Genomic DNA, 27,068 nt, shown 5'->3' on the forward strand with positions numbered 1-27,068 from the left:
ATCATCACGTCTAAACTACTGGACTGATTCACTTGAAATGTTGCATATACATTCTTAACTAACCGAGGATTCTCATGATTGGCCTATTTTCAGTTCTTCTAGATTTCATTACGTCAAGTTTTCAGTTTGTCAAGTTTTAAAATAGACCCTTGCGGAGTACGGGTTACCTGCTAGTCATCAAATAAAATAGTAAAAACTTTTAATTATTTAAAAGTTTAGCAATTTAATAATAAAAATAAGAAGCAAGATAACATACAGATCGAATATATAATAAGATAGCAAAATTATTTTAGATACATTCCAATCAATGCTGTCAAATAACATCCTGAACACTTCACGCTAGAGTCCGCTGCTTTTGTTATTATTAGTTGAAATTCATTCATTTCCCCTATCTAAGAGAAAATTACATTCTTGGCGGAAAATTTGCAGTTATAGTAGTCTCAAGATTGTTTGACAGCATACTAATTTGAGTTAAGTTTTATCTACAACTAGCAGGTAACCCGGCAAGGGTCTAATACTAAAAACTTGATAAATGAAATCTTGTAGAATTTAAAATGGGCCTATAACCATTCTGGATAAATTAAGTATATAGTATAGTAAATTAAGTATTAAGTATATATATATATATATTGTAGATTAACTATATATATATATATTATATATATATATATATATATATATATATATATATATGCAGAATTTCAAGTTAATCAGTTCAGTAGTTTAGACGTGATGATGCGTCATTCGTGAATTTCTTATCACATATGTGCATAAGCCAACTCTTTACTTTATTATACAGTATTTACAAACTCATAAATCTGTTCTAAAATCTACTTATTCAATTCACATCAATAGGCTTATGTTTAACAAAAGATTAACGCTCACCGTAAATTGTTTTATGACTAGTTGATGAATTCGGCTGTACTGATGTAAGTAATGTGAATTGTTGCAGGAGTTGTTTTGAATGGGAATCGACGATGCAGAGCATAGTGTCGCTGGTGCTATTCATAGTGCTCTGCTACTACTTCGAGCCCTACATGATTCCTCTGGGCATGCTGCTTGTCTTCCTCAAGTGCTACATTGTCAGTAAACTACACTGCATCGCTTGTAGCAAGACTTTGATAAATGTAACAAACACTTTACTGCTTCCAGTTTTTGTTGTTTTATTTACAATTTTTCTTTCATATGACATTTTTCTATTTAGTTTGCTCATTTCTCCATTCTCTTATTCAACAGCCGTTTTCGATGCATGTGTGTAGCTGTTGAGTGCTCTTGCATGTATTAGCTGTTACAGAAGACTGCATTCGCCTTTCGAGTAGGTCCGGCGAAACGTACCGTTAGTGGCTGACATATAAGTATATGATCTCCATATACAGAAATTTTTACTACTATTTATCTGTTGAATCATAATTATATTTGGTTCACTATTCAACGCTAAACAATTCGAAGTCAAATCAAATGAAATTTATTCATCAAAAACAATTACATTACAAATTAGACTACTATAACAATTAAAACAATAATGAAGTTTTATGCATTGAATGATTTATCATAGGCAAAGATAATTCAATGAATAAATATACACCCCACTATAAATTATATGTGTTGGGGTATAAGCAATACCTACTATTACTCAATAGTAATAGTAGGTATTGGTATAAGTAATTAGTTGCTTGTTGCGTGTTATAATTACTATTTACAAACTTCATTCACTGATATGGGATTGAAGCTTTTTATAATAAAATTAGTAAAAATTCATAATACAAACAAAATGATGAAATTAGTGATAGAAGTATATGAGCAACTTGTTGCTAATTTGATTAAAGTGAAACTATTCTCCTAATCTCAGAGTGTCTTATAATACTATGGGATAATTTCTAAGTTTTGTTACATTTTCAAAAAATTTAAAATTTTCCAAACATAGTTTTAGAACCGCTTAGAAGTAAAGATATGGTCCATACAGAGTGTTCCACCAAGGTTGTAACAGCCGCTGACCATAGATTATTCACAACATTTCTGACAAAAAATGTTCAGTAAACTTTTTTCCTATCGACTTTAGTTCTCGAGATTTATATAGATTTCTCGATATTCTCAGAATATGCCCACTTCCGGTCATTAAATACTTAAAAACTCGAAAACTACTGGTCGAATTTCAATGTCAAGGGTATTATTGAAAAAAGAAAAACATTTCAAACAAGATTAATGTAAGTTTATGTGTTGTTAGAAATTTTGTAGTTTTTAATTAGGGCTTAATCTTGAAAAATGCTATTCTTCAAATTCAAAGTCAAATTTCAAACCTATTTTTCTCGATTTTTCTCCGGGTAATTATAGCAGTAGTTTCAATATTTCAAAAACTTCACCATTTCATGAGCTTTTGAATGAGTATAAATTAAAAAAGGTAAGTTCCATGATAAAGTGTTAAAAACTGCTAAAATCCGGAATGAACACCTTCAAATTGAGGAAATTCACAAGTTCACAATGAATCAAGTGGTGATCCTAAAGGGGTGAAATCACCTGATTTATCTGTGACAATATTCACAATAGATCACAGATAAAAGTACGTTCACAAGAACTGGTGCTGTAAATTTCCACAATACACATACATGGACCTTTAATTTTCATTTTCCCTGCAAGAATAAATGGTGAAGTTTATATGGACTTTCTGGTCAATGAGCTTCACGAATTAATGGATGACATGCCTCTCAATTTGAGGCATGATATGTGGCTCCAGTTGAATGGCTGCCTCCCTCATTCCCTTTTTATGCTAGAAAAGTCCGTGGGTGGCTTGATAACAATTATGCTGGGCGGTGGATTGACCGAGGTGGACCCATAATTTGGCCACCACGCTCACCTGATCTCACTCCAATAGACTTCTACTTTTGGGGGTTTGTGAAAAGTAAAGTTTACAGAGAACCTGTAGAGACCAGGGAGGAACTGATTCTCAGAATTCGATTGACGTTCAAAGTGATGAAGACACGGCCCAACGAATTGAGAAGGGCAACTCGAAGCTTGATGAAACGCAGCAGAAGTTGCATAAACAGAAATGGAGGCTATTTTGAATTCCTGTGAGCAGTGAGAATGATATGTGACTTGATTACCATCTGAATGATTGCCGTCACTATTTTTAATTCTGTCATTCATCTACTTCGAATTATTATTCTATGAATAAATTTAGTTGGATCTTGTACAATTGTATGTTTAAAATTCTGAAATGACTTTCTGGTCAATGAGCTTCACGAATTGATGGAAGACGTGCCTCTCAATTTGAGGCAGAATATGTGGCTCCAGTTGGATGGCTGCCTCCCTCATTATCATTATGCTAGAAACGTCTGTGGGTGGCTTGATAGCAATTATGCTGGCCGGTGGATTGGCTGAGGTGGACCCGTAAGTTGGCTACCACGCTCGCCAGATCTTACTCCAATAGACTTCTACTTTTCGGGGGTTGTGAAAAGTGAAGTTTACAGAGAACCTGCATGTAGAGATCAGGGAGGAACTGATTCTAGGAATTCGATTGACGTTTAAAGAAGACATGGCCCAACTGCATATCAACGGGCAACTCAAAGCTTCATGAACGGCAGCAGAAGTTGCATAAACAGAAAAATATTAACGCTATTTTGAATTCCTGTAAGCAGTGAGCATGATAATGTAACTTGATTTGAATTATTATTCTATGAATGAATTTTGTTGGATCTTGTGAAAGTGTATGAAATCCTATAATCTATATATTAAGAGAGAGTAGGGTTGTGTTTGTTTGTGTGTTCGTTTGTTCGCATCAAAACATGTCAACTTGTGGATTGCATACCGGAAAAACAGAAATGATTTAGATCTCCAAATTTTGCACATAGATTCTAAAAATATCAATCTCGTGTACCTCGAAGTCCAAATTTCAATTTTCCTTCTAGATTTTTCATAATTAAGAAAATTAATTTAATTTGTTCAAATATTATGGGACATACAATTTCATAAGGCGATTTCACATTCAAATCATATGATAAAAAAACAGCTGTTCTATTATTGCTTTCTACCTGATTCAACTTAACCTCAATAATATTGTTTTGATAATTGTATTGATAAATATTTTTAATAATAATTTTGTTATTATTAAGATTAAAATAGTATTGTGTTGATGATTATATTTTTATTTTCACAAACTCTTTATAATAATATGGTGAATGTGAAACTGCTGCATCAGAGAAATAATCTCAAAAACATCTGTTTAGAAAAAACATAGTTCTGAAACTTCGTTTTTCTGATGCAATGTATAGGTCTACACGTGGCATGGATTTTTAATTTTTCAGCTAGAACAGCTTTTTGAGACAAAGTGCTAAATAAACGTCTACAGTTTTATTAATGCTGTATCGGCAATATGAATACGCATGCAGTTAATATGTCTTTGAATAAAGGTGTTGATATTTTTACATATATGAATTATTCTCTTCCATTCTCATTTGATTACAATTCCAAAATTATTCGAGCCCTGATAGAATGTGCCGTGCTACCAATTTCTCCTAAATAGGTTGGATAGCATTTCTCACCTATTAACCTAAAGAAAGTTATCGGCTCCAAAATGGTAGATTCTTGATAAATTATGAATGGATCTATTGCTTATGAATAAGAAATCCAGTTTTCAGAGCAAATCAACTTATAATCTTCATAAGAATTTTGGCAATATACAACACAAATCCACAAAACAATACCTTACACACTTAAACATCTAGCATCATTACAAGCTAAAAATACTTATCCCTTTATATAGTTGAAAACAATGGCTATAGGCTTGTAGACACACAAATCAAATTATACAAACTTAGAACACCATAAAACTGTTCAAATCTCAAATTAAAACATTATAAATTCAATTAAACAGAAAAATATTCAGAGAGCACAAAATTAGAATACCATAGCCAGTCATCATTTTTTAGAGAGAAGCTAACAAGTACAGAGCAAAGCCACACCTCAAACCATTGACGACGTTATGAACACGTCATCGATATTAAATTCCAAAAAATTATAAATTACAAGTTTAGAATTTACATTTTACATTTGTTCTCAATAAAACTTTATTTCGAAACTGTTATTTTAAATTTATATATCCTCTATATTTATAATGATCTGTTAATTCTGTTGACTCTGTTTCGGTGATACCATGGAATGTGCAACACAATTATTTATGATAGATTCTCAGTTAAAAGTTGTCCACATATCGATTACTCTGATATTTACTATCAAGTTTTATAGATCTCGAATTGAAAATTCGATTTTAATCGAGAAAAAATGTAATATTACAAATGATTGATGAGTGTACAGTCAGTCGAAAATTTTAATATTGAAATGAGGGGTATTTTGGCAAGCTGAACAAAAAAAGGTCCTATGTACCTTTTCGATATTTCTTCAAATGAAGAATGAGTTTTGTGGGTTGTCAAAACTCCCCCTAAAAAGAAAACTATTTATCCTATCATTTAGTAAAATAACAATGATTTCTGCATTGAATAACATGTTTGCCAACAACAATCAAACTCTTTGTGAACTTAGATATGACCTACACTGTAGATTTTTTATACAATTCTATTAATCGAATACATGAGAATTGAAGTATTCATTTCAGTCAGTTTATGGTTATAGTTTCTGTAGAATAAGTTGAGACTTGGCCCTCCTTCCCAAGAAATTACAGGGTTGCCAATTCGTGTAAAATTGCAACTTTCTCAAATTTCCAATTCAACGTCAGAATTGGATGTAGAATATCATTCCCGATATCCTAGTAGTGCTAGAAAAGTTTAAGGATAGAAGGATCAAATGGAAATTTAACTTTTATGATAAAATTGGAAACATCGCGAAAAATTTGTTCTTTTTTTGAATATCACTTCTCTCAGAATCATAGTGCGTCGTAATGTGTAATAATTTTATATCAAATTAACGGGGAAAATGTGTCCTTTCTATTGGTGTCTGGATAATTTTTATCCGACATATAGTTATTTTTCAATTAATGTTTATGTTCGTCAATGTCGAGACATTTCGAGCATAAAACATGAAATTTTCGACATTCTAGAAACTTTTTTGTTTCAAAAGATAAGTGGGTGGTGAAAGCGAGAAAGTTTCACAGAAATAATTGAAATTATTTTGCCAATTGTCAATCGTACTCGAAACAACGTATTTTGGCCTCTCAGGAGTTTCAAAGTCAAGGACAGCGGCTGAATGGTGTGCCTCCATAGGCTATGAATAGCTGGGATCAACAAAAACAAAAAAATCTGGTGTGGCGCACTCACACAACTTTTCTTGCCGTTATGAAAATTTATCACCTTACGCTACTAGTGTTCACGCGTGCATCTCAAGTCTACTATTCAAAGATCCAAGCCAGCTGGTGATAGGACAATAACGCTGGAGACACACGAAGTCTGCTATCTCTTCATAGTGAATGATTTAATAGAATCTACAGTTGCCAACAGTTTGCAATTAAAATAATAACATTTTCTCAAATTTCGAACTTATTTTAAATTTTAGGTGAAAATGTTACTGAACTTTAATTGTAGAGATTTTCATGCTTGATCTTTTCTACTTGGAATTTTTTGTTTAAATTGTATCTGATTCCTGATAATTGGGAATCTAAAATCAATCTTTGCATAGATGGGGTGAAGCTCCTGGAATTTTTACAGATATGGGACTTGAGGCAGCTGAACCAGATTGTAATCATGAGAAATCCAACGTTAATCTACATTATAATAATCATCATTAAATTAGATTAATTTATAGTAATCTGTCTTTCGATCAGGCTATTCCAAAGCAGAACTCACAACCCTGTAATTATCATTTTAACATACATCTTCTTTCAATTCTTAAATCATTATTAAATTGTAATTTGTACATGTCTGGTATTGTTAAACCAGAGCACGTTATACCGATCATCACTATTCACTTGTAAATTATTATTTACTATCTGCTTATTTTGAAAATTGTCAATATATTGAAATAACTGAGCATATCTTCCAGTTCGTTTCTCTTCTGAAAACCTTGATATCGTCTTTGACACGTTACCATTGGTATTGTGGTAGACCTCAGGATGGTCAGTGCAACAAGTCGGGAAATTAATTGAGTGGAAGGCCTTATCGTAGAAAGCCTTTTTCTCTTCAGGAGTCATCTTTTTCCATAAGCTGTCTCCTTTTTTAGCGATTTGCGTCACTTTTTCGTTTTTCATTTGCGGATTTTGACTCAAGCCGCGCAAAAAGTTGAAAAACGGATTTGTTGTAACATTGCTTTTGCCTTTGGGTCTGGGTTTCTGAGGCTGTGAAGATTTGGACTCAAAGCTTATCAATGACTATTTTAAGTATAAATTTGATCGAAATCGTTTGAGCCGTTTTCGAGAATATCGCGAAAAACCCTGTTTTTGAAAACATTTTCGCCATTTTATCCGCCATCTTGAATTGCATTAGATCGAAATTGTTCGAGTCGGATCCTTATATTGTAAGGACCTTAAGTTCCAAATTTCAAGTCATTCTGTTAATTGGGAGAGATGAGATCGTGTACACAGACGCACATACACTCATATACACACACACACACACACACACACACACACACACACACACACCAATACCCAAAAACCACTTTTTTGGACTCAGGGGACCTTAAGACGTATAGAAATTTAGAAATTGGGGTACCTTAATTTTTTTCGGAAAGCAATACTTTCCTTACCTATGGTAATAGGGCAAGGAAAGTGATACAGAACGATTGAAAAATTCATCACTACAAGCCACATGATTATAAAGTAGTGAGAATGACAACCTCGCCTCGAATAATCCAAGCAGTGTTTCATCACAGCCTTTTCTAGAGGCAATCAGCTGCTTACGTTTGAAATAATTCAGTCAAATATCTCGTGAATTTCCAGCTTCTAGCATACAATTTGGTACACAATGCATACCATGCAGCCGCTCTCCGAACTCTAAAATTCCTTGGAGACCAAAAAACGATTTTCCGACTACTTTTGACAATTGAAAAAATAATTTCAATTATTTCTGAGAAACTTTCTCGCTTTCACCACCCACTTTTGACGAACATAATCATCAATTGGAAAATAACTATAGGTCGGATAAAAATTATCCGTACTCCAATAGAAAGGACACATTCTCCCTGTTAATTTGATATAAAATTATTACGCATTATGACGCCCCATGATTCTGAGAGAAGTGATATTGAAAAAAAAACAAATTTTCGCGAAGTTTCCAATTTTATCATAAAAGTTGAATTTCCTTTTAATCCTTCAAACCTGGATCTTTTCTAGCACTACTAGGATATCGGGGATGATATTCTACATTCAATTCTGACTTTCAATTTGAAATTTGAGAAAGTTGCAATTTTACACGAATTGGCAACCATGTAATTTCTTCGGATGGAGGGCCAAGTCTCAACTTATTTTACACAAACTATAGTTGATGGAATTGATTTTCAATTAAAAAATTGTTATAATTTTAACAATACAGAATTAGTTTAATGAATTGTCGTTGTACTAAATTCTTGGTTGACGATATTTCAATATTGGTATTTCTCCATTAATTATTTTCCCAGAAGTTATTTTATTTGAATTGGAAAATATTTATCAGGTCCTATCAATTTATCATTCGTAACAATGAACTGTCCAAAACATGAATTCAATCAAAATTGAAAAACGCCCTTATACTTCTGTATTCATGTTCGCGAACGTGTTCGCATGTTTACACGTGTGATGGATATAGCCAAAATTGTAGAGCAAACTGCACGGCGTATTGCAATGGAGGACTCTGATTCAGCGTTCGGAGTGCGGTACGGCGAACAGTTAAAGCTGAGGCGAGCGGCACGGCGAACGGTTCGGAGTACGGTACGGCAAATGTTCAACAGCTGATTTTTAACTTTATGAAACATGCTCATGTTCGCTGAAAGGCGCGATGTTCGGCGGAATGCACGGTTTGCTGCGCGGTTCGAGGTTCAGTTCAGCATGTGTGGTCGCACCTCCAGATGTTACAGGACATTTATACAGATCACAGGATAAAGCAACATAATAACCTATACTATAATAAAGGAAAGAACTGGCTTACACATGTACGGAATAGGAAAATTATGTTTGACACATAATCACACGTCTTAACTACTGGACTGATTAACTTTAAATTTTGCATATAGATTCTTAATTAACCGAGGATTATTATAGGCCTATTCTCGATTCTTCAAGATTTGATTGCATCAAGTTTTCAGTTTGTCAAGTTTTCAATTTGTCATGCTTCCAGTTGTTGTATGGGAGCAGCTGAACATTTCTTTAAAAAGGGAAATTAGAAGATAGGTATGATTGGGAATCCTATTCGAATAATAAAAACAGGTTTCCCGTCGACCCAAATTTCGTCCATCATTTTTGAGTCGCAATTTTGAATCCAATTTCTTTTTTTAAATTGGTAGGTGGTCATATGATATATGATCTCGATACAGGATTTCAAGAGAAAATATGGTGAAAACCGCACATCGATATCTCAAACCTTTTAAAAGTTATTCTACTTCAAAGATACTGATATCTATCTATCATCTTCTATGCTATGATGAAGGAAAGAAATGGCTTATACACGTATACACCTGTAAAGGATAGGAAAATTATGTTTGTCGCATCATCACGTCTGAACTACTGGACTGATTTACTTGAGATGTTGCATATAAATTCCTCATGAACCGAGGATTCTTATAGACATATTTTCAATTCTTCTAGATTTCATCACGTCAAGTTTTCAGTTTGTTAAGTTCTAAAATAGGCCCTTGCGAAGCACGGTTTACGAGCTAGTATAAAATATAAATCATACACTTTGACAAGATCCAACAAAATTTATTCATAGAATAATAATTCAAAGTAGGTAGTTGAATGACAGAATTAAAAAAACTGATGGGAATATTTTCAGATGGTAATCAAGTTACATTATCATGGTCACTGCTTACAGGGATTCAAAATAGCCTTCATATTTCTGTTTATGCATATTCTGCTGCCGTTTATGAAGCTTTTAGTTGCCCGTTGATATGCAGTTTTGAAAACTCTATAATGGGAATTACCTTTTCGAATTTATACTCAATCAAAAGCTTATGAAATGGAAAAGTTTTTGAAATATTGAAACCAATATAATGACCCGGAGAAAAATCGAGAATAATAGGTTTGAAATTTGACTTTGAATTTGAAGAATAGCATTTTTTCAAGATTAAGCCCTAATTTATTAAAAACTACAAAATATCTAACAACAGATAAAATTACTTTAATCTAGTTTGAAATGTTTTTCTTTTTCCAACAATATCCTTGAAATTGAAATTCGACCAGTAGTTTTCGAGTTATTGAGTATTTAATGACCGGAAGTAGGCATATTCTGAAAATATCGAAAAATCGATATATCTCGAAAACTAAGGTCGATAGGAAAAAAGTTTACTGAACATTTTTTTGTCAGAAATGTCGAGTAGAATCTATGGTCAACGGCTGTTACAACCTTGGTGGCACACTCTGTATATATGATATAGATTGCTGAATTTATCATATCGATTCTCCCCTACTCACTTTCTACAAATATACTAAATATCCATTCCATTAACTTTTCTTTTTTTTTAAATACCGTACTGAATATGTCCATAACTTATCTACTTGTTCCTATTTCATATACTCATTAACTATCTGGTGTTGAAATTCGTAATTAGTTCAAACTGAATTATAGGTATAGCCTTTCAATCAACTTTCATTCGTTGGCATTGTCCTAAATCTAATTCGCGTTTCCACTAGGCAGACAGAAATAATATTTTTGATTTTTATAGCTAGAGTGTTTGTTCAGTAGTACACTGTAGTTGCATATAATTGTGAGTAACAGTAGCAGTTGCATGAATTCAATATAATATATCTATCGTAATTCATCTGTAATAAGCAATCTGTTATCTAATATTCTAAAGTAGATCATCATACACTGACATACCGGTAATAATAATATGAATCAAGTAGGCTTGATAACAATTGGTTTGTCAAGACTGAGATTGAATTAATCAGATCAATGTCTACACAGTCACGACATCGGTAAAATAACATGTGAGACATACTAGGCCTATATACGTTAGTTTGTTGTGCATTTTGACAACATGGACTAATCAATTGAATGTTTATCTCATTCTTCTTCAGTATGAGATTGATGCTAATTCTAAATTAATTTCTTCCACCTTTCAGAGGAATCACTTTCGTCTCATATTTCTTTCCACCAATGAATTGAATAGTTAAAGCTTAGGCCTCGCATAATCTTTTGAACAAAGGTAAAGGCTTCTCCTACAATAAGAATCTTTAAAATGCTACTATATACTCCCCTCAGTCAGACCTCATGAATAAACCGTTTCTATTAGGTCCAGTTATTACTGAAAAGTGTATTTCATAATTGGATAAAATAACACGGAATCAGTAAAATATTCAATAGCTCATCATTATTATAGAAATTATTGTAATTTGACTTTATTTTGATGAAAACATGTCAATTTGCATGCACCAATCAAAATGCATGCTAGTTGCCATGTTTTTGTCTTGAGTCACCAATTGTGTTGAAATGGCAGGTGCAGTCATTGACAGGTGCGTGGGCTGTGAGCGAAGAAGAGGATGAACCTCTCGGAGATGATGACGATGATGACGAGGATAAAGATAAGGTCAGTTTCCTCATGAAAACTGTACTCTTCATTATCATTCTATTTCTACTGATCAATTTTTGTTGAATATACTCGATAATCATCTGTGTCTGATTTGTCTCTATATTGCTCCTAGCTGAACTATCAGTGGATGATAATCTTGACAATAAGTGACTTTTCGATATAAATACTAGGAGAACAATTCATTAAAAATCTCTGAATTCAAGAATTAAAATAAATTTATGTTTGATTTTGAATTCATGAGTAAAAGAGACTTGTTGAACGTCTTTGAAGAATTGTTCATTATGATGTCATGTCATTATACTAGAGATGTACTTGCTGGAGTAATCAATTGCTCTGAATCAAGGTTCTGAACCTTGAGGTGTTACAGTTATATAATTGCCAAGGGCAATCGGGCCATAACTTGTATCCTGTTCCCCAATGGATGAGACATCGGTTTTGAATTAACTTGAATTTTACTTTTCATAACCTACGGTAGTATAATAAGGAAAGTGGACAGATAAAAGAGAAAATTGGGAATGGATATCGAACATTAATGTATTAAAGCCTTTTGATACCAATAAGATACATTGTAATACAGGGATATTGATCATGACAAGTGGGCCTAGATGTTGATTTTATTATCAAAAATATGCTTCAATATATAATTAATTAATAACGAAAACAAGATGAGTTTCAGCATAAAGCAAAGAGTATTGGCTGGAAATAGAGCATACTTCAGTAAATTGAAACTTTTGAAGAACAGGCTCATATGTAGAAATACAAAACTCAAAATTGATTAAAGCCTTGTTCGACCTGTTGTAACGTATGGCTGTGAATCTTGGACGTTAACAAAAGAAGACAAGAACCATCTAGGCGTTTTTGAAAGGAAAATTCCGAGAAAGATTTATGGTCCAGTTAAAGAATGGAGGAGAAGAACCAATTCAGAGCTCGAGGCCGAAGTATTGTAAAATTCATAAAGGCGCAATGGCTCAGGTGGTTTGGTGGTTTGGACATATCTGTAGAATGAATGCTTAAAATAATATTCAAGGAGAGGCTACATTCAAGAAGGAAGAGAGGAAGACCAAGAATGAGGTGGGAGGATGAAGTAAGAGACGATCTCCAAAAAATGGGATGTAGAGAATGGAAACGAATTACAGAGAATCTAGAAGAGTGCAGAGCTGTAGTGGAGGCGGCCAAAGCTCATATTGGGCTGTGGTGCAAAAAAATATATATATAAAATATAATGAAAAACTTATATTTTATATAGATTTTATATGTAGATGAAAAAGCTTACCGCGAGACTTGTACCACATAGGCTATGAACTTACATTTGTTGATTAAATTAGAATCGATGAAAGAAATTAGAAAACTCATATGGTATAAAATGCCTTCACTAAGTTTCTTTTAATGACAAAATACTTTTATTTCCATTAAGTGGATAATACATTAATTATCACATAATATACCAAGAGCTAATAAGAAATTGAGTACAATCCTTTGATGCCTTAAAAAAACAAGACCTGTTCCAGCTCTAAAATCCTAAAATCCAGCTCGGAAATCCTAATAGTTCTCCATTACAAACCTTTTAAAGATTAAATTGTAATTTTAGAGTTAATCTCAATTAAGTTATTCTTCAGGTCATTGTGGTACTTCTAAAATAATTAATGAATAAATTGATTTTATTTAAAGTGATTAATTCATTTACTATCTCATTCTGAATAAACTATTGATAATTTAGCTATCAAATACAAAATAATGATGATCGATGAAAAGATCGATAATCGATACTATGGTACATATATCGAAATATCGAGAGATCGATATTGTATAATCAAATTTACTTTATATTGATATGATCAAGGTACCTAGGATACATTGTATTCTAGGTACATTGGATATGATTTAATAGCGATTGTAATAATATGAAATATTACAACCTGGGTCCTGTTTCATAAAACTCTTAAGTCACGTGTAATACAGGACAATCACCATTCCAATTACATGCTCAATATAGCCGATAAAATCAGCTTTTCCTGTATTATAGGACTTCTAAGTTTTTATGGAATAGGGGACTGGGCATGTAAATGGAATGGTGATTCTCCTGTATTACGTGACTTATAAGTTTTATGAAACTGGCCCCTGGTAGTGATTTTATGACTGAAATTCATTTTTCCAAGGGAGTTGGAAATTGAGTAGTATTCATCATTGATTTATATAAATTCAATTCAAATTCATTGCTGACAGAAGGGTGCTCGCACTTCCTCGTCTCGGTATTATCATTTTTTTATTATAGTGTAGTAATAACTATTTCCATCAAAGCTTATCAAGATTTCTCAAACTCCTTGAAGGGTCTATACCATTGATATTCAGTCATTTTGAATTCTGCTTCGGATTATTCAAAATCCAAATAAGTATTTTTCCTTATGTTCTGAACCTGTTGGTGATTTAACGTCTGAAATTCATCTTTCCAAAAGAGTTAATGAGAGAAAATTAGTAGTATTCATAATTGATTTACATAAATTAAATTCAGATTTGGTGCTGACAGAATAATGCTTGCACTTCTACGCCTCCATTTTCTCTTTTTTTATTAGCAATAATTATTTACGTCAAAGCTAATCAAGGTTTCTCCAAACCCCTTGAAGGGTTATATTTATGCTATTGATATTCAGTAATTTTGAATTCTGCTTTGGATTACTCAAAATCCAAAGATTAAGAAAAGCGTTTTTTCGTTTAGAAATCCAGAGTGGACAAAGGTTGGTTGGATTAGTATTATGACGAATCATAGGACTAACTTTGTACGAAATTCATGAATTAGGCCTATTTGGTATGTAATATAAGAATGTAGAAGATAAGAATGAATATTTTTAACATATTTGAATCGAGAATCTATTCTATGGTATCTACAAGTGATCACTTCTAGACGGTAACTCAGTGTCATTGATTAAATTTTGAAAATTGTCTTCATGCATTGTTTCTCTTTCCAGGAGGAAAAAAAAAGCTTGAAAGAGAGGTTACAAGCCATCCAAGAAGTAACGCAAACTGTTCAAAACTCTATAGGATATATAGCTTCTTTAGGTGAAAGCATAAAAAAGTGAGTCAATCTTAGTTTCAAAACTTGAGAAAGATGAATATAAAACAAAACGTTAGCAATTTGTATAAAACTATTTGAACAAATTATTGTGTATTGTTTTCAATGTGAAATAGACATTCTTTGATCAACAGACTAATTACAAAAGCTATATGAGTCGATAAATCCAGTAGCCTACCCATTGAAAATTTGTATGTCTTGAAAATATAAAAATATAATGGAATAATATATAACTAGTATCTATTTATATAACATGTAAAAAATTGACTACTTTATAAATCAATAACAAATACCTAGTATTTGTTTATATAACATGAAATTAATTGGCTGTTTCATAAATCAATAACAAATAAACAATAAGAAAGACTAATGATCACCAAGAATAATCTATCAGACCAGTATGATCTACATTACTATATTAGCTCTGAAGAGTGCATTCCTGTTTAGTGTTATAATATCACAAACCAAGATCTAGATTCCTCAGCCCTTAAGATATTCAACTTATCTTCTAATGGAAGATTCTTAACTTGTGAAACATGAGTAGTTATGTTTTAAGTGGAAATACTGCGATGTTATTAATAACGTGACAAAAATATTTGTTTACTGTACTTCCTAATCATTTTATTCTCGTCGCTTCAAAATGGCATAATGGGCCGAAACTAGTTGTGTCTTCATAAAGACAAATAAGGTAGGCCGTAGGCCTACTTTTTTATTCAATTTAAAAATTATTTCAAGATCCCTATATAGATAAATCTGTTATTTTGTAACAAATGATAAATGAATATATATTTTGTTTCGGTTTTCAGTACGTTCAATTTCACAGTACCCTTCCTTAGTTACCTGGCTGTGCTCCTCCTGACTTGTGGTGCCATTGTGCTCTACTGGATTCCAATGCGATATCTGATCATGGCTTGGGGCGTTAACAAATTCGCTAGGAAATTGATAAGGCCCCACACCGTTCCAAACAATGAAGTCCTAGATCTTCTCTCTAGAGTTCCAGACAATGAAGATTTGGTGAGTCATTTATTAGCTTCAACATTTACTGTTGAAACAATCTTAAGATCAATTATAGATTAAGTGGGCTATCATATCAAATCAGTTGAGTCTCATGTTGTGAGTGTGGAGAACAATCTTATAGAAATAAATCAACCAGAAGAACAACATACATAAAGCAAGCCAAATTAATAGAATCATTATGAATTGGTTTAGCTAATTTTACTCTTTCAGTTGCGTTGTTGGAAACGAATTGACGATCATCATGAATTCAGTAATAGTCCAGTCACTATATACATTGGTGCATGCAATTTATATTGTAGTTCTGATTTTCTAATATATTATTTGGGTACATAAGAGTAGAAGTCCAGAACCAATTTTTTCATGCGAAATTTCCTTGTGCTAGATACAGGGTGGCCAAAATACCTCGTATTTTCGGCTCATTTTCAAGTTTTCAGCTATTTCTGCCAAATCTCGTGATCGGAAAGAAAAATTTGCTTCCGCCTTTTTTCAGATTACGAAATTCTGAATGAAATGAGATCATTCGGAACTCTCTATCTCCAATGAGTACTGAGTTATGATTTTTTCAAAAATGAGTGAAAATTGAGGAAAAAATCAATTTTGATGAATTTTAGTTTCTGATCAACAATATCTTCCGATTGTTACTAATTAACCTGCCCTCCCTTGTACAGTCGTAAAAGGCAATTGTGCGGGCAAAGCCCGCCACCCAACCAGAGCGCGAAGTGCGGAGGCTTCTATCCAACCCTATACAGTCATAAAAGGTGATTGGGCCTGGGAAGCCCGCCTTCTAGCCGGAGCGCAAAACACGGAGGCTGTACATCCATAAGAGGCGATTGGGAGGGCAAAGCCATTAGCGGTTTTATAACACATCCATGTGGTTTACACACATTCAATTCTAGACTCAATAAGACTTTTGACATTGTAGACCACACAATTCTACATGGAAAGATAGAATACTATTGATTGAGGGGTATTGAATATAATTGTTTGAAGTCTTACATGAATAACAGGTTTCAAACCACCAAAATAGTGAATAACAAGTTTTGGGTACTTGGTATTAAGAATGGGGTTCCATAGGGCTCTGTCCTCGGACCATTCCTTTTTATGGTCTATATGACCAGACATGGCCTTACTGATCATATGCAAGTGGGGGTAGATGCATATTATATGCAGATGATACTACATTTTTGATAAATGATAAAGACCCAGTAAAACTTAGCCAGAGAACAGCACTAGTTGTTGATAAAGCTGAGTATTGGTTAATATGTTAATAGGTTGATTGTTAATAGAAACAAAACAGAGTCCTTACTGTTCAGCTTAAAACCTGCTAGGGAGAACAAGAATGTCAAGTTTTTAGGCATTCCGTACACATAGATTCTAAGCTGAGGTGGAAAACTCATACAGAACTTTGTAAATCCAGAGTGACATATTTACTTGGCAAATTGAACAAGCAAATTGTTCTAGCTTAGATTTGGTCATCAATGCCTATCATGCATTTTCCCATGTTGTATGGGACTCTGATCTGGGGTGATGCTCCTGGTGCTAGAGATGTATTATTGTGGCAAAAGAAGGCTCTGAGAAGAATGATTGGTATCCCATCCACTACATCTTGTAAGGATCATTTTGTAAGGTTAGGTATACTCACTGTGCCATGTCTTTTCATTCTCAACTGTTTGCTTTTTTCTGAATGCAATCTCGATAAATTAATGCAAAGAAGGTGTCACAAAGTGAATTTTGTGATGAAAGGAGAATCATCATTTTCCATATGATTTGGATAATTTTCTTTAGAGGTAAAATAGGGTCGACAGTCGAATTTATTTTGCTAAGCTTAGAGTCATCATTGGCGACAACCCTGCAAATTATCATCAGCTGATTCATCTTAACCAGAAATTCCCAGATTCTGTTTACTAGTTTGAGAATCCTTTATCTAACATGCAGTCAGCAGCAGTTGCACCAGAGTAGCCGCTTCTTGTAATTTCTGGAAAGAAAGATTGTTTACCGGCCTAATCTATTATAGAAATCAGCAATATTGTCATCATTAAATACACCCTCAGCATCAAGATCATCTGAATCATTCCCTGTCACATGATCGGTGGCGTGATCGTCTCCTGAGACTCCTATTTGCTGGTAATCTCTTTTCCCCTTGCCTCCCATTTTTCCATGGACCCTGCTCTGCGAGGAGTCAGTCAGTAGTTCAGCAAACGGGTTTGTGTATGGCCGCGTTCCATGCCGTTTCCCAATAGTCGTTTTCTAGAGGGATAATATTCTATTCTCTATATTATTGAATGGAATATTATGAGATGAGTTCTGGACAACTCGAAGTTAGATTTTCCTTGGGGATTTTCCTTGGGAATTGTTGGGTCTTTCTGGATTTGGTTTATATTATTTTCCAGGATAAATTCATCTATTTTTTTGTTCAGATCATCATTGTGGATTATAACCATGCTGTTTCCTTTGTCAGCTTTTGTGAATGTTAAATTGTGAGTTTTTGCCTTTTCTTTTATGGAGAGTAAAGTTTTTTCTTCTGTTAATGTGGGGTAGTGATGATTTTGGTTGGACTTTTTTATGATTTTTAGTGCTTCATGTCTCACTTGATCCTGCTCATCTGAGGTCATTTTTTGGATGTTAGTTTCTACATCTATTGCTTCATTCAGTTTTGATTTTGTTTTTTCATGTTATATTTTAGCCCCTTATTCAATAATTTCATCTCATTGTTGTCAAATGATATTTGTGTCAGGTTTACTGTTCTAGGATGGAATTTTTGTGTTGTGGTGAACAATTTTTCTTTTGGGGTTAGGTTTGCAATTTTTCTATCATGATTTTCCTGAATTTTCTTCAATTTGTGTTCTACCCATGAGTTTGTATGGTTAATAGTTTCTAATACAATATGCTCTTTGTATTTGTGGGCTATTTCCAGGTGTAACCTATACAGTTTGAGGTTAAAATCATCTTTCTGTTTGTGTTGCTGTTCTATTGATTCTTTTATAAATAGTATTTGAGACTTTGTTTTGGTTATTTGAGCAGCTTTGTCTTTTGATTTTATGTTGATTCTAGCATAAGATTGTGTGATATTCAGTTTTAGACATTTCTTATTGAATTTTATGTGTAAGGCCAAAGTCCTAACCTTCAAAGCAAGTTTCCTGAAGTTTTGGAAGTCTGCTGGTCCTGCAGTGTTGAAATTGAAGTTGCTTTCCATGACGAAACACTATATAATAACTTTGTTGAAGTTCTGACACTGTGTTACTAGTAAATATTTGAAAAAACACTTACTTTTGAATGGAGTCTTGAGGAATGCATTTCACTCCTGAAGAGGAGCTTCATCAGCCTGACACCAGGGGCGCTTGCTCTTATGGGTTGGACTGTGTGGCCAAAATGTGGGAAAATATTACATTTGATTTGAGGTTAAGTTGATCATTTAATAGGTTGGATTTGTCATAGTGGACAACAATCCACCAGAACACACCAGAGAGCTAATAGAAATATTAAAAATCATAACATCACAAAATTACTTCACTCATGATCAAAAATACTTCAGTCAAAAAGAGGGTTTTCCAATGGGAAGCCCAATCTCCTGTAAACTAGCTGAAATTTTCCTGCAACACATGGAAGAAACAAAAATATTCAAAAATAAACATGCAGAAAAAATCATTTATTGGAAAAGATATGTTGATGACATAATACTGCTCTACAAAGGAAATGCCAGACAATGTGATCAACTCCTCTCAGAATTGAACAAAATACACAAAAACATACATTTCACTGCAGAATATGAAACCAACAATGCCCTAAACTTTCTGGACCTCTCCATATCAAAACAGGACAACAAACCAAGATTTAATATTTTCAGAAAGCCCACAATGACAGATACACTCATACATGGAACATCAAACCATCCACCACAACACAAACTTGCTGCCTTTAACTCCATGATCCATAGACTAATAAGCATCCCACTTACAAAAGAAGACTACCAGACAGAATTGAACACTATAAAATATCTGGCACAAAACAATGGCTACTCATCCAATGTAATAGACAAAATACTTCATAAAATGAAAAACAAGAAACAGAAACCCCCAAATCCCAATAAATATGTCACACTAACATATTTCAATCAAAAATCACAATCCATAGCAAACATATTCAAAAATTCAGGCTACAAAACAGCATTTAGAAACAACAACAACTTGAACACCCAACTAAAAACACGAAAAATAGACAGCTCACAATTTGAAAAGACAGGAATTTATAAGCTAAAATGTAATACATGCCCAAAATTCTATATTGGGCAGACCGGCCGTAGCTTCAAAATAAGATACAATGAGCACATAAAAGCAGTAAATTCAAATTCAGAATCTACATATGCAGAACATTTAATAGCCACAGGACACAATCACAAAAACATACATACAGATATCGAAATCCTACACATTCTTCAAAAAAGCCAGAGACTCAACACACTAGAACAATACAAAATTTTCAAACACCTCCACTATGACAAATCCAACTTATAAAATGATCAACCTTACTTCAAATCAAATGTGATATTTTCCCACATTTTGGCCACACAGTCCAACCCATAAGAGCAAGTGCCCCTGGTGTCAGGCTGATGAAGCTCCTCTTCAGGAGTGAAATGCATTCCTCAAGACTCCAATCAAAAGTAAGTGTTTTTTACAAATATTTACTAGTAACACAGTGTCAGAACTTCAACAAAGTTATAATTCATTCTTGTGAGGGGATCCATGCCCTTGTTAAAGATAATTTTTCCCTGTTAAATATCATCCTTGTAGGGAAATTCCTATTCTCTGAGAGTAAATTTTCCTTGCTTAGTTTTCATATTGTAGAGTGGCCCCTGTATTTATTTTTGCATAGCAGTTTTGGACTAGCTATAATTCTTAGTAGGAAAATCTCAATCCTTTTCCTAGAGAACTCAGGTGCAACTTGAGTTTGTCCCTGTTGAAGTTAACAGACTGCGACGTCCTTTCTCTTATTTTTTCCTAATTTTCCCTATTCTGGAATCCTTCCAGCTCACAGGTACAGCTTGTGAACTTACTGGTCGAAGTCATCAGACTGCGACAAACTTCCTCATACTTTCTCTCAACTTCTCCTATCCTTAAATCCTTCCAGCTCTCAGGTACAGCTTGAGAACTTCCCAGTCAAAGTCATTAGACTGTGACAAACTTCCTCGTACTTTCTCTTAACTCTCCCTATTCCAAAATCCTTCCAGCTCTCAAGTACAGCTTAAGAACTTCCCGGTCGAAGTCATAAGATGCGACAAGCTTCCTCTTACTTTCACCTAACTCTTCCTGTACTAAAGTCCTTCCTGATTTCAGTTCCAGATTCGAGATCATCCTAGTCGCGGTTTTTCAGACCTGCAAATCCTGATTGATTTTTTATTCTTGTGGGGGGGGGATCCCTGTCCTTGTTAAAAATAATTTTTCCCTTTTAACTTTCATCCTTGTAGGAAAATTCCTATTCTTTGAGAGTAAATTTTCCTTGCTTAGTTTTCATATTGTAGAGTGGCCCCTGTATTTATTTTTGTATAGCAGTTCCAGACTAGTTATAATTCCTAGTAGGAAAATCCCAATCCTTCTCCTAGAGAACTCAGGTGCAACTTGAGTTTGTCCCTGTCGAAGTTGACAGACTGCTATGTCCTTCCTCTTATTTTCTCTCAACTTTCCCTATTCTAAAATCTTTCCAGCTCTCAGGTACAGCTTGAGAATTTCCCGGTCGAAGTCATCAGACTGTGACAAACTTCCTCATACTTTCTCTTAACTTTTCCTATTCCAAAATCCTTCCAGCTCTCAGGTACAGCTCAAGAACTTCCCGGTCGAAGTAATCAGACTGTGACAAGCTTTCTCTTACTTTCTCCCAACTTTTCCTGTACTGAAATCCTTCCTGATCTCAGTTCCAGATTCGAGATCATCCTAGTCGCGGTTTTTCAGACCCGCAAATCCTTTTATAAAATTCCTAGAAACCTATCCCCTTTAATAGCAAATATTATTTGCTGGTTTTCCCTGTGGAAAATTCACGAATTTTCCAGTGATCTCAGTTGCAAATTAGAGATCGATTTTGTTGCAGTCCTCAGGCTGGCAATTGCTTGGAAAATCCCATCAATATCTTTCCCTGGATTAGGAGTCTCTGACTAGATATTTTCCTTGTGGACAATCCTGGTAGATTCCTTTCCTACCCTGACAACGACAAACTGTTGTCTTCCTGATATTATTCTACAGACTGTGTCTGTGAAAATCCTTTCTATCCTCTCATAATAGTCGACATACTGACTATTAATTAAAAAGCGTTTCGTACGATTGAGAGTGATTTACATTCCCTTAAGGGTTGATACAGATTAGCCCTTAATAACCGTCGCGCTACATCACGCTACGTCAAGATCCTTTCGCAGCTACAGGCTCGCGATTCAGAAATCCAACACCTAAAACTCTGTATACTGAATCTTAACTTGAATATCCTGTATTGAAAACTTATATCCCATACTGGGCTAGCAGGATCAATTTGATGATCGATAAAGCGCAATTGTCAGATTGCGGATTATTGAACAAGCATCTGTTTGCTGTAGAGAATAATAATTTTATTATTGATTCTCTGTTCCCTATACCCCATACCTCATACCCTGTACCCTATTCTCTATAGCTTACACCCTATACCGTACCCGATTTAACTATATCTTAAATACCACTAACGACTCTATTGATCCACCATACCTTTACCCCATAGCTCTTACCTTAAACCCTATAGAAAATCCTCTTTCTGGGCTCGCAGATCCAGTCTGCCCGCCGTCAGCTCGCAGTCGGTTCAGACTGCGTACTGCTGCCTTTATTAGTAGAAATATTTGTAGGGATCTGATAATCAGAACTGTCAAACACTCTTCCCTTGAACTTGAAAATCTCGCGAAAAAAGCAGTGGGTAAAGAATCAGGATAGGGGGAGAAGTGTAGGTCCGATATCTCCACCAGTCAGTACGGACACTGACCTCGACCCATACCCGGCTGTAGCTAGTCCGCGTCATAGTATAACAGACACAGTCAAAACCCTTTAGGATTTTATTCGTGGCATGTTGCTGAACCTTTTGATCTGATGAAGGTTGTTGAAAAGATTATCACAATTAACAATATATATATTTTTTTAAATTTAAAAAGGATAATTATAGTGCCACTTTTCGATATCAATAAAATCCTATTATATTAGGCGAGCAATGTCTGTATATATTTATTTATTTGGGTATTTATTTATGACCAACGGATCTCAAAAACGGCTCTAACGATTTTCACGAAAATAGATTTAATCACGCGGTAATAGATTTTCATGAAATTTGGCAGGTATGTTCCTTTTTTAATTGCGCATCGACGTATATACAAGGATTTTGGAAATTTTTCATTTCAAGGACAATATAAAAGGAGCCCCTTCATACGCCAATATTAGAGTAAAAATCAGACTATACAATTATTCATCATAGATCAGCTGACAAGTGATTACACAGATGTGTGGAGAAGCCAGTCTATTGCAACGTTAGTAGACAGAAGGTTGATCACTCACAGGTGTAAGATTCGAAGTGGTGGGGGGAACGCCAGCGTGACGTCACGTGTAGTAAAAAAGTGATAGAGTAACCACACTGAGCATACAGTTTATTCACTGTATCTTCAAATACATCGTTGTTTAATCCCCTCAAGATTGACCTAGAACTTGAAAATTCTCCATACTTATAGCGAATTATTCACCGATTCTAATGATGTTGTTCAATATATCAAGTTCATTCAACTTGTATGAATAAAATGAAGTTGAAAGTTTTTCAAGAATTTAAACACGTGACATGAAAAAGTTAATAAGCTGGAAAAGCGTTAGTAGACAACGTTATACTATTATAATTTCAGATTAACCCATAAAAAATCTTGATAAACCAATGCATTTCAATAAAACAATAAACCGATCCCGATAAATTCAATGAATTTCATTCATATAAATGCACTGAACACATGCTGGTATCGAGCACATGTTCTACGTGAATCAAAATATCTCATCCCCGAAATTCACAAGCTGATGTATAGCCAAACTACAAAATATAAACACAACCTAGTAGATAAAGAAACCTTAAGTGTTTGAAAGGGAAGGTTAGGATGTGGGTTTTTTGCTTCTATATTGCAAAATGCTTGTATTATTCAAATGTTTTGATAATCATTGTAAAGCAGAAACAGAAAGCTTGCATGTCAAAAAATGTTTGTGTTATATAATTTGACTATAGGTCACCGTATGATTTTCAAGAATGCGATATTCTGCCTACTCTGTACTACAGCCTACGTCACGGCTGCAGTTCCCCCACTCCAATTTCATTTCAACTAAAATACTATAGATGAGTGACCAACCTTCTGTCTACTAATTTTGAGTCTATTGCTGTATTTCCATAAGGTCTAAGGTTTCAATCAGGTACTTGTGGATGAGAATACTGCGTGAGGTCTACTGTTCACAGAACTACTAGTATTTTCTGATGAAATAATGTATTTTACTATACAGGATGGGTGAAAAGTCCGAGAACGGCTTAATATCTCATACTCAAAGGTAATTTGATAGTGGGTGTGATTGGGGATCCTACTCAAATTGAAAATACTACCTACTTTACTATGACTTCAAAAATTTGGTCCGCCATCTTGGATCCACCATATAGAATGCAACTTTGTTTTTTTAAATAGGACGTTTGTCATGCAATACTCATGATTTTGATACGAAATTTCAAGAAAAAATGAATGGTGAAAACCGCACATCGATATCTCAAACCGTTCAGAAGATATTCACATTATTAATCAATACCACTTATCTATTTCATTTCTGATATGCATGATATTGATTAATAATGAGAATATATTCCGAATGGTTCGAGATATCGATATGCGGTTTTCACCATTCATTTTTTCTTGAAATTTCGTATCGAAATCATGTATTACATGACCACCTTCCTATTTAAAAAAACAAAGTTGCATTCTATATGGCGGATCCAAGATGGCGGACAAAATTTTTGAAGTCATAGTAAAGTAGTATTTACAATTTGAGTAGGATTCCCGATCACACCTACCATCAAATTACCTTTGTGTATGAGATATGAAGCCGTTCTCTGACTTTTTTCTCTCCTCTCTGCTTTGAATAGTATTGATTAATAATGTGAATACCTTCTAAACAGTTTGAGATATCGATATGCAGTTTTTGCCATTCTTTTTTTCTTAAAATTTCGTATTAAAATCATGTATCGCATGACCACCTTTCTATTTGAAAAAATAAAGTTGCATTCAATATTGCGGACCAGATTTTTGAAGTAATAGTAAAGTAGTACTTCCAATTTGAGTAGGATCCCGAATCACACCCATCGTCAAATAACATTTGTGTATTAGATATTGAGCCGTTCTCGGACTTTTCACTCATTCTGTATGTATTAAAGGATATAATATTATGGTATCCATGAATGAGTGATGAACTAATACTCTTGATTTCTATTTCGTAGATCGCCTTCCGGGAGTTGAGGCCTCATTCACTCTCTGACCAGGATAGAAGAAACCAACGCAAAAAACATAAAGTCTCCTAGCAAGCGAGTTGATCCGAAATTGAACTGTTCTAGTCACCAAAGCCTTTCCAATAGTAGTTTTAAGACATTAGATTTAATACTGTTGTGTTTAAAGTATATAATATGCTGAGTTTGTATAGCTGATAACATTTTCCAGTATTAAAAGTTACCCTCATTCCGGAACAGGATGTTCAAATTGAAGACTGTGTAGCTGTTGTTATTATATAAAGCTCAAATTCGAAGAATAATGGATGTGCTACTCGTAGCCTATGTGAAATTATAAAGTGAGCCATAGATGTTTGTCAATTTATTGTATTTGGATTATTTTGTACGATAGTATCTGTATAGTCCAAAATTTGTTGATTTGGAATTTTATACTGTTTATAGCAAACAATATTCCATGCCGATGATTAATAGTCTATTAGATTGTTAGTTGCTAGCAGTCGATATAGTGTATTATATTTATAAATACCTTGTGCATGTTATGTGAAGCTTTATAAGAATTTCATATTCATATGTTGATAAAAAGAGCGAATGATTTTGAAATTGTTATTTGTTACAAGAGAATGTTTTTAATTAATGTTGAATTTGTAGAAAGTTTGTAAATATAACTCTTAAAAATTAACTCTGTAAATTTTACATTATAACATAAAAACGTTCAAGACTCGATATTTTGAATCTAGATGTTGCTTAAATAATGTGCTTTCCATTATTTCAAAATAATTCATCATCAACATATCTTTTCTCATTCTATTTATAGATGCATTAAATTAATACAATGTCAATTGTAACTAATGAAAAACTGTCCTCTTTGAACCATCATCAAGTTGATTTGGTCTCCATTTGAGTTTAGTAAAAGGAATGGAATTTTATAAAAAAACTACTGAGTCTGTTTTTTTTTTTAATTTCATTGAACTAAAATCATAAATGTATTGTTTCATGTTGGCTAATTTATTATTTGATATCCTGGTATCAATCATTTTTGAATATTGTGAGCATTATTAAATTGATCAAGTTCTAAAATTTCAACACCAACACTATGGCATGAAAATGACTTGAAAATTCTACTGATTATGATCTCAATATCACTCCACATTTCTATTATAATAATATCTGAATAACTTGGTATTTTATACAGCATGTCCCACGAAGAGGGTAACACGTTTAATTTTATATTATGTGCCCGCCCATTCATGCACCGAACTATTTAAATTTTACAAAGTTTACAAAGTAGGATCTGAAAATTTTCTGTGGAAATTTCAGCTCTCTAACCTTTATGCATGCAAAATGGCGGCATATTATTGAGAATTTTACCAATTCGCTTACTACTTCCATGAGTTATAATCTGATTTCTTTACTAGGCTACGTTGCGGTAGTATTGCCTCATTTGATGGTACCAGAAATTCATCAAGCAATCTTCCAACAAGATGGTGCTTTACCTCATTTCGCAAATCATGTCAAGCAATTACTAAATTACAAAGTTCATGACCGTTGATTGGTCGTGGAAATTTATTTATTTATTTATACAATATGACAATTTCCACTGAGTCTAACAAGACTACAAAACAAAATAGCACTGTACATGAATAAACTATAAGTATTAATGTAAAACTAAAAGTATAATAGATGAGCACAGTAAAAATTAATATAGATTACTACAACAAAAACAAGATGGAAATAGAAAAATGAGAAGGAAAAAAAAGAAAAAAAAGTCAGCAGCTCGTGAACCCATGCAAAAATCATTATCTACATTTCATAAGTA

General features: G+C 33.7%; 1 protein-coding gene across 8 annotated transcripts in view; it reads left to right on the plus strand.

The window, feature by feature from the left end:
* LOC111050980 (multiple C2 and transmembrane domain-containing protein) overlaps positions 1-26,246 on the plus strand; it is a 300,854-nt gene extending 274,608 nt beyond the window's left edge. For 5 of the 8 annotated variants that reach the window (XM_039421447.1, XM_039421450.1, XM_039421452.1 and 2 more), the window contains 5 exons: positions 953-1,127; positions 11,569-11,658; positions 14,625-14,731; positions 15,535-15,742; positions 25,247-25,560. In XM_039421447.1, the coding sequence (XP_039277381.1) occupies positions 953-1,127; positions 11,569-11,658; positions 14,625-14,731; positions 15,535-15,742; positions 25,247-25,327 (661 nt within the window). In that variant the 3' untranslated portion in view covers positions 25,328-25,560. Of the gene's footprint in view, positions 1-952; positions 1,128-11,568; positions 11,659-14,624; positions 14,732-15,534; positions 15,743-25,246 lie in introns of all 8 variants that reach the window. The other 3 variants (XM_039421453.1, XM_039421454.1, XM_039421448.1) reach the window with 2 other exon arrangements.
* The last annotated feature ends 822 nt before the right edge of the window (positions 26,247-27,068 follow it).

The sequence above is a fragment of the Nilaparvata lugens genome, chromosome 2 (assembly GCF_014356525.2).
Source record: "Nilaparvata lugens isolate BPH chromosome 2, ASM1435652v1, whole genome shotgun sequence".
NCBI lineage: Eukaryota > Metazoa > Arthropoda > Insecta > Hemiptera > Delphacidae > Nilaparvata > Nilaparvata lugens.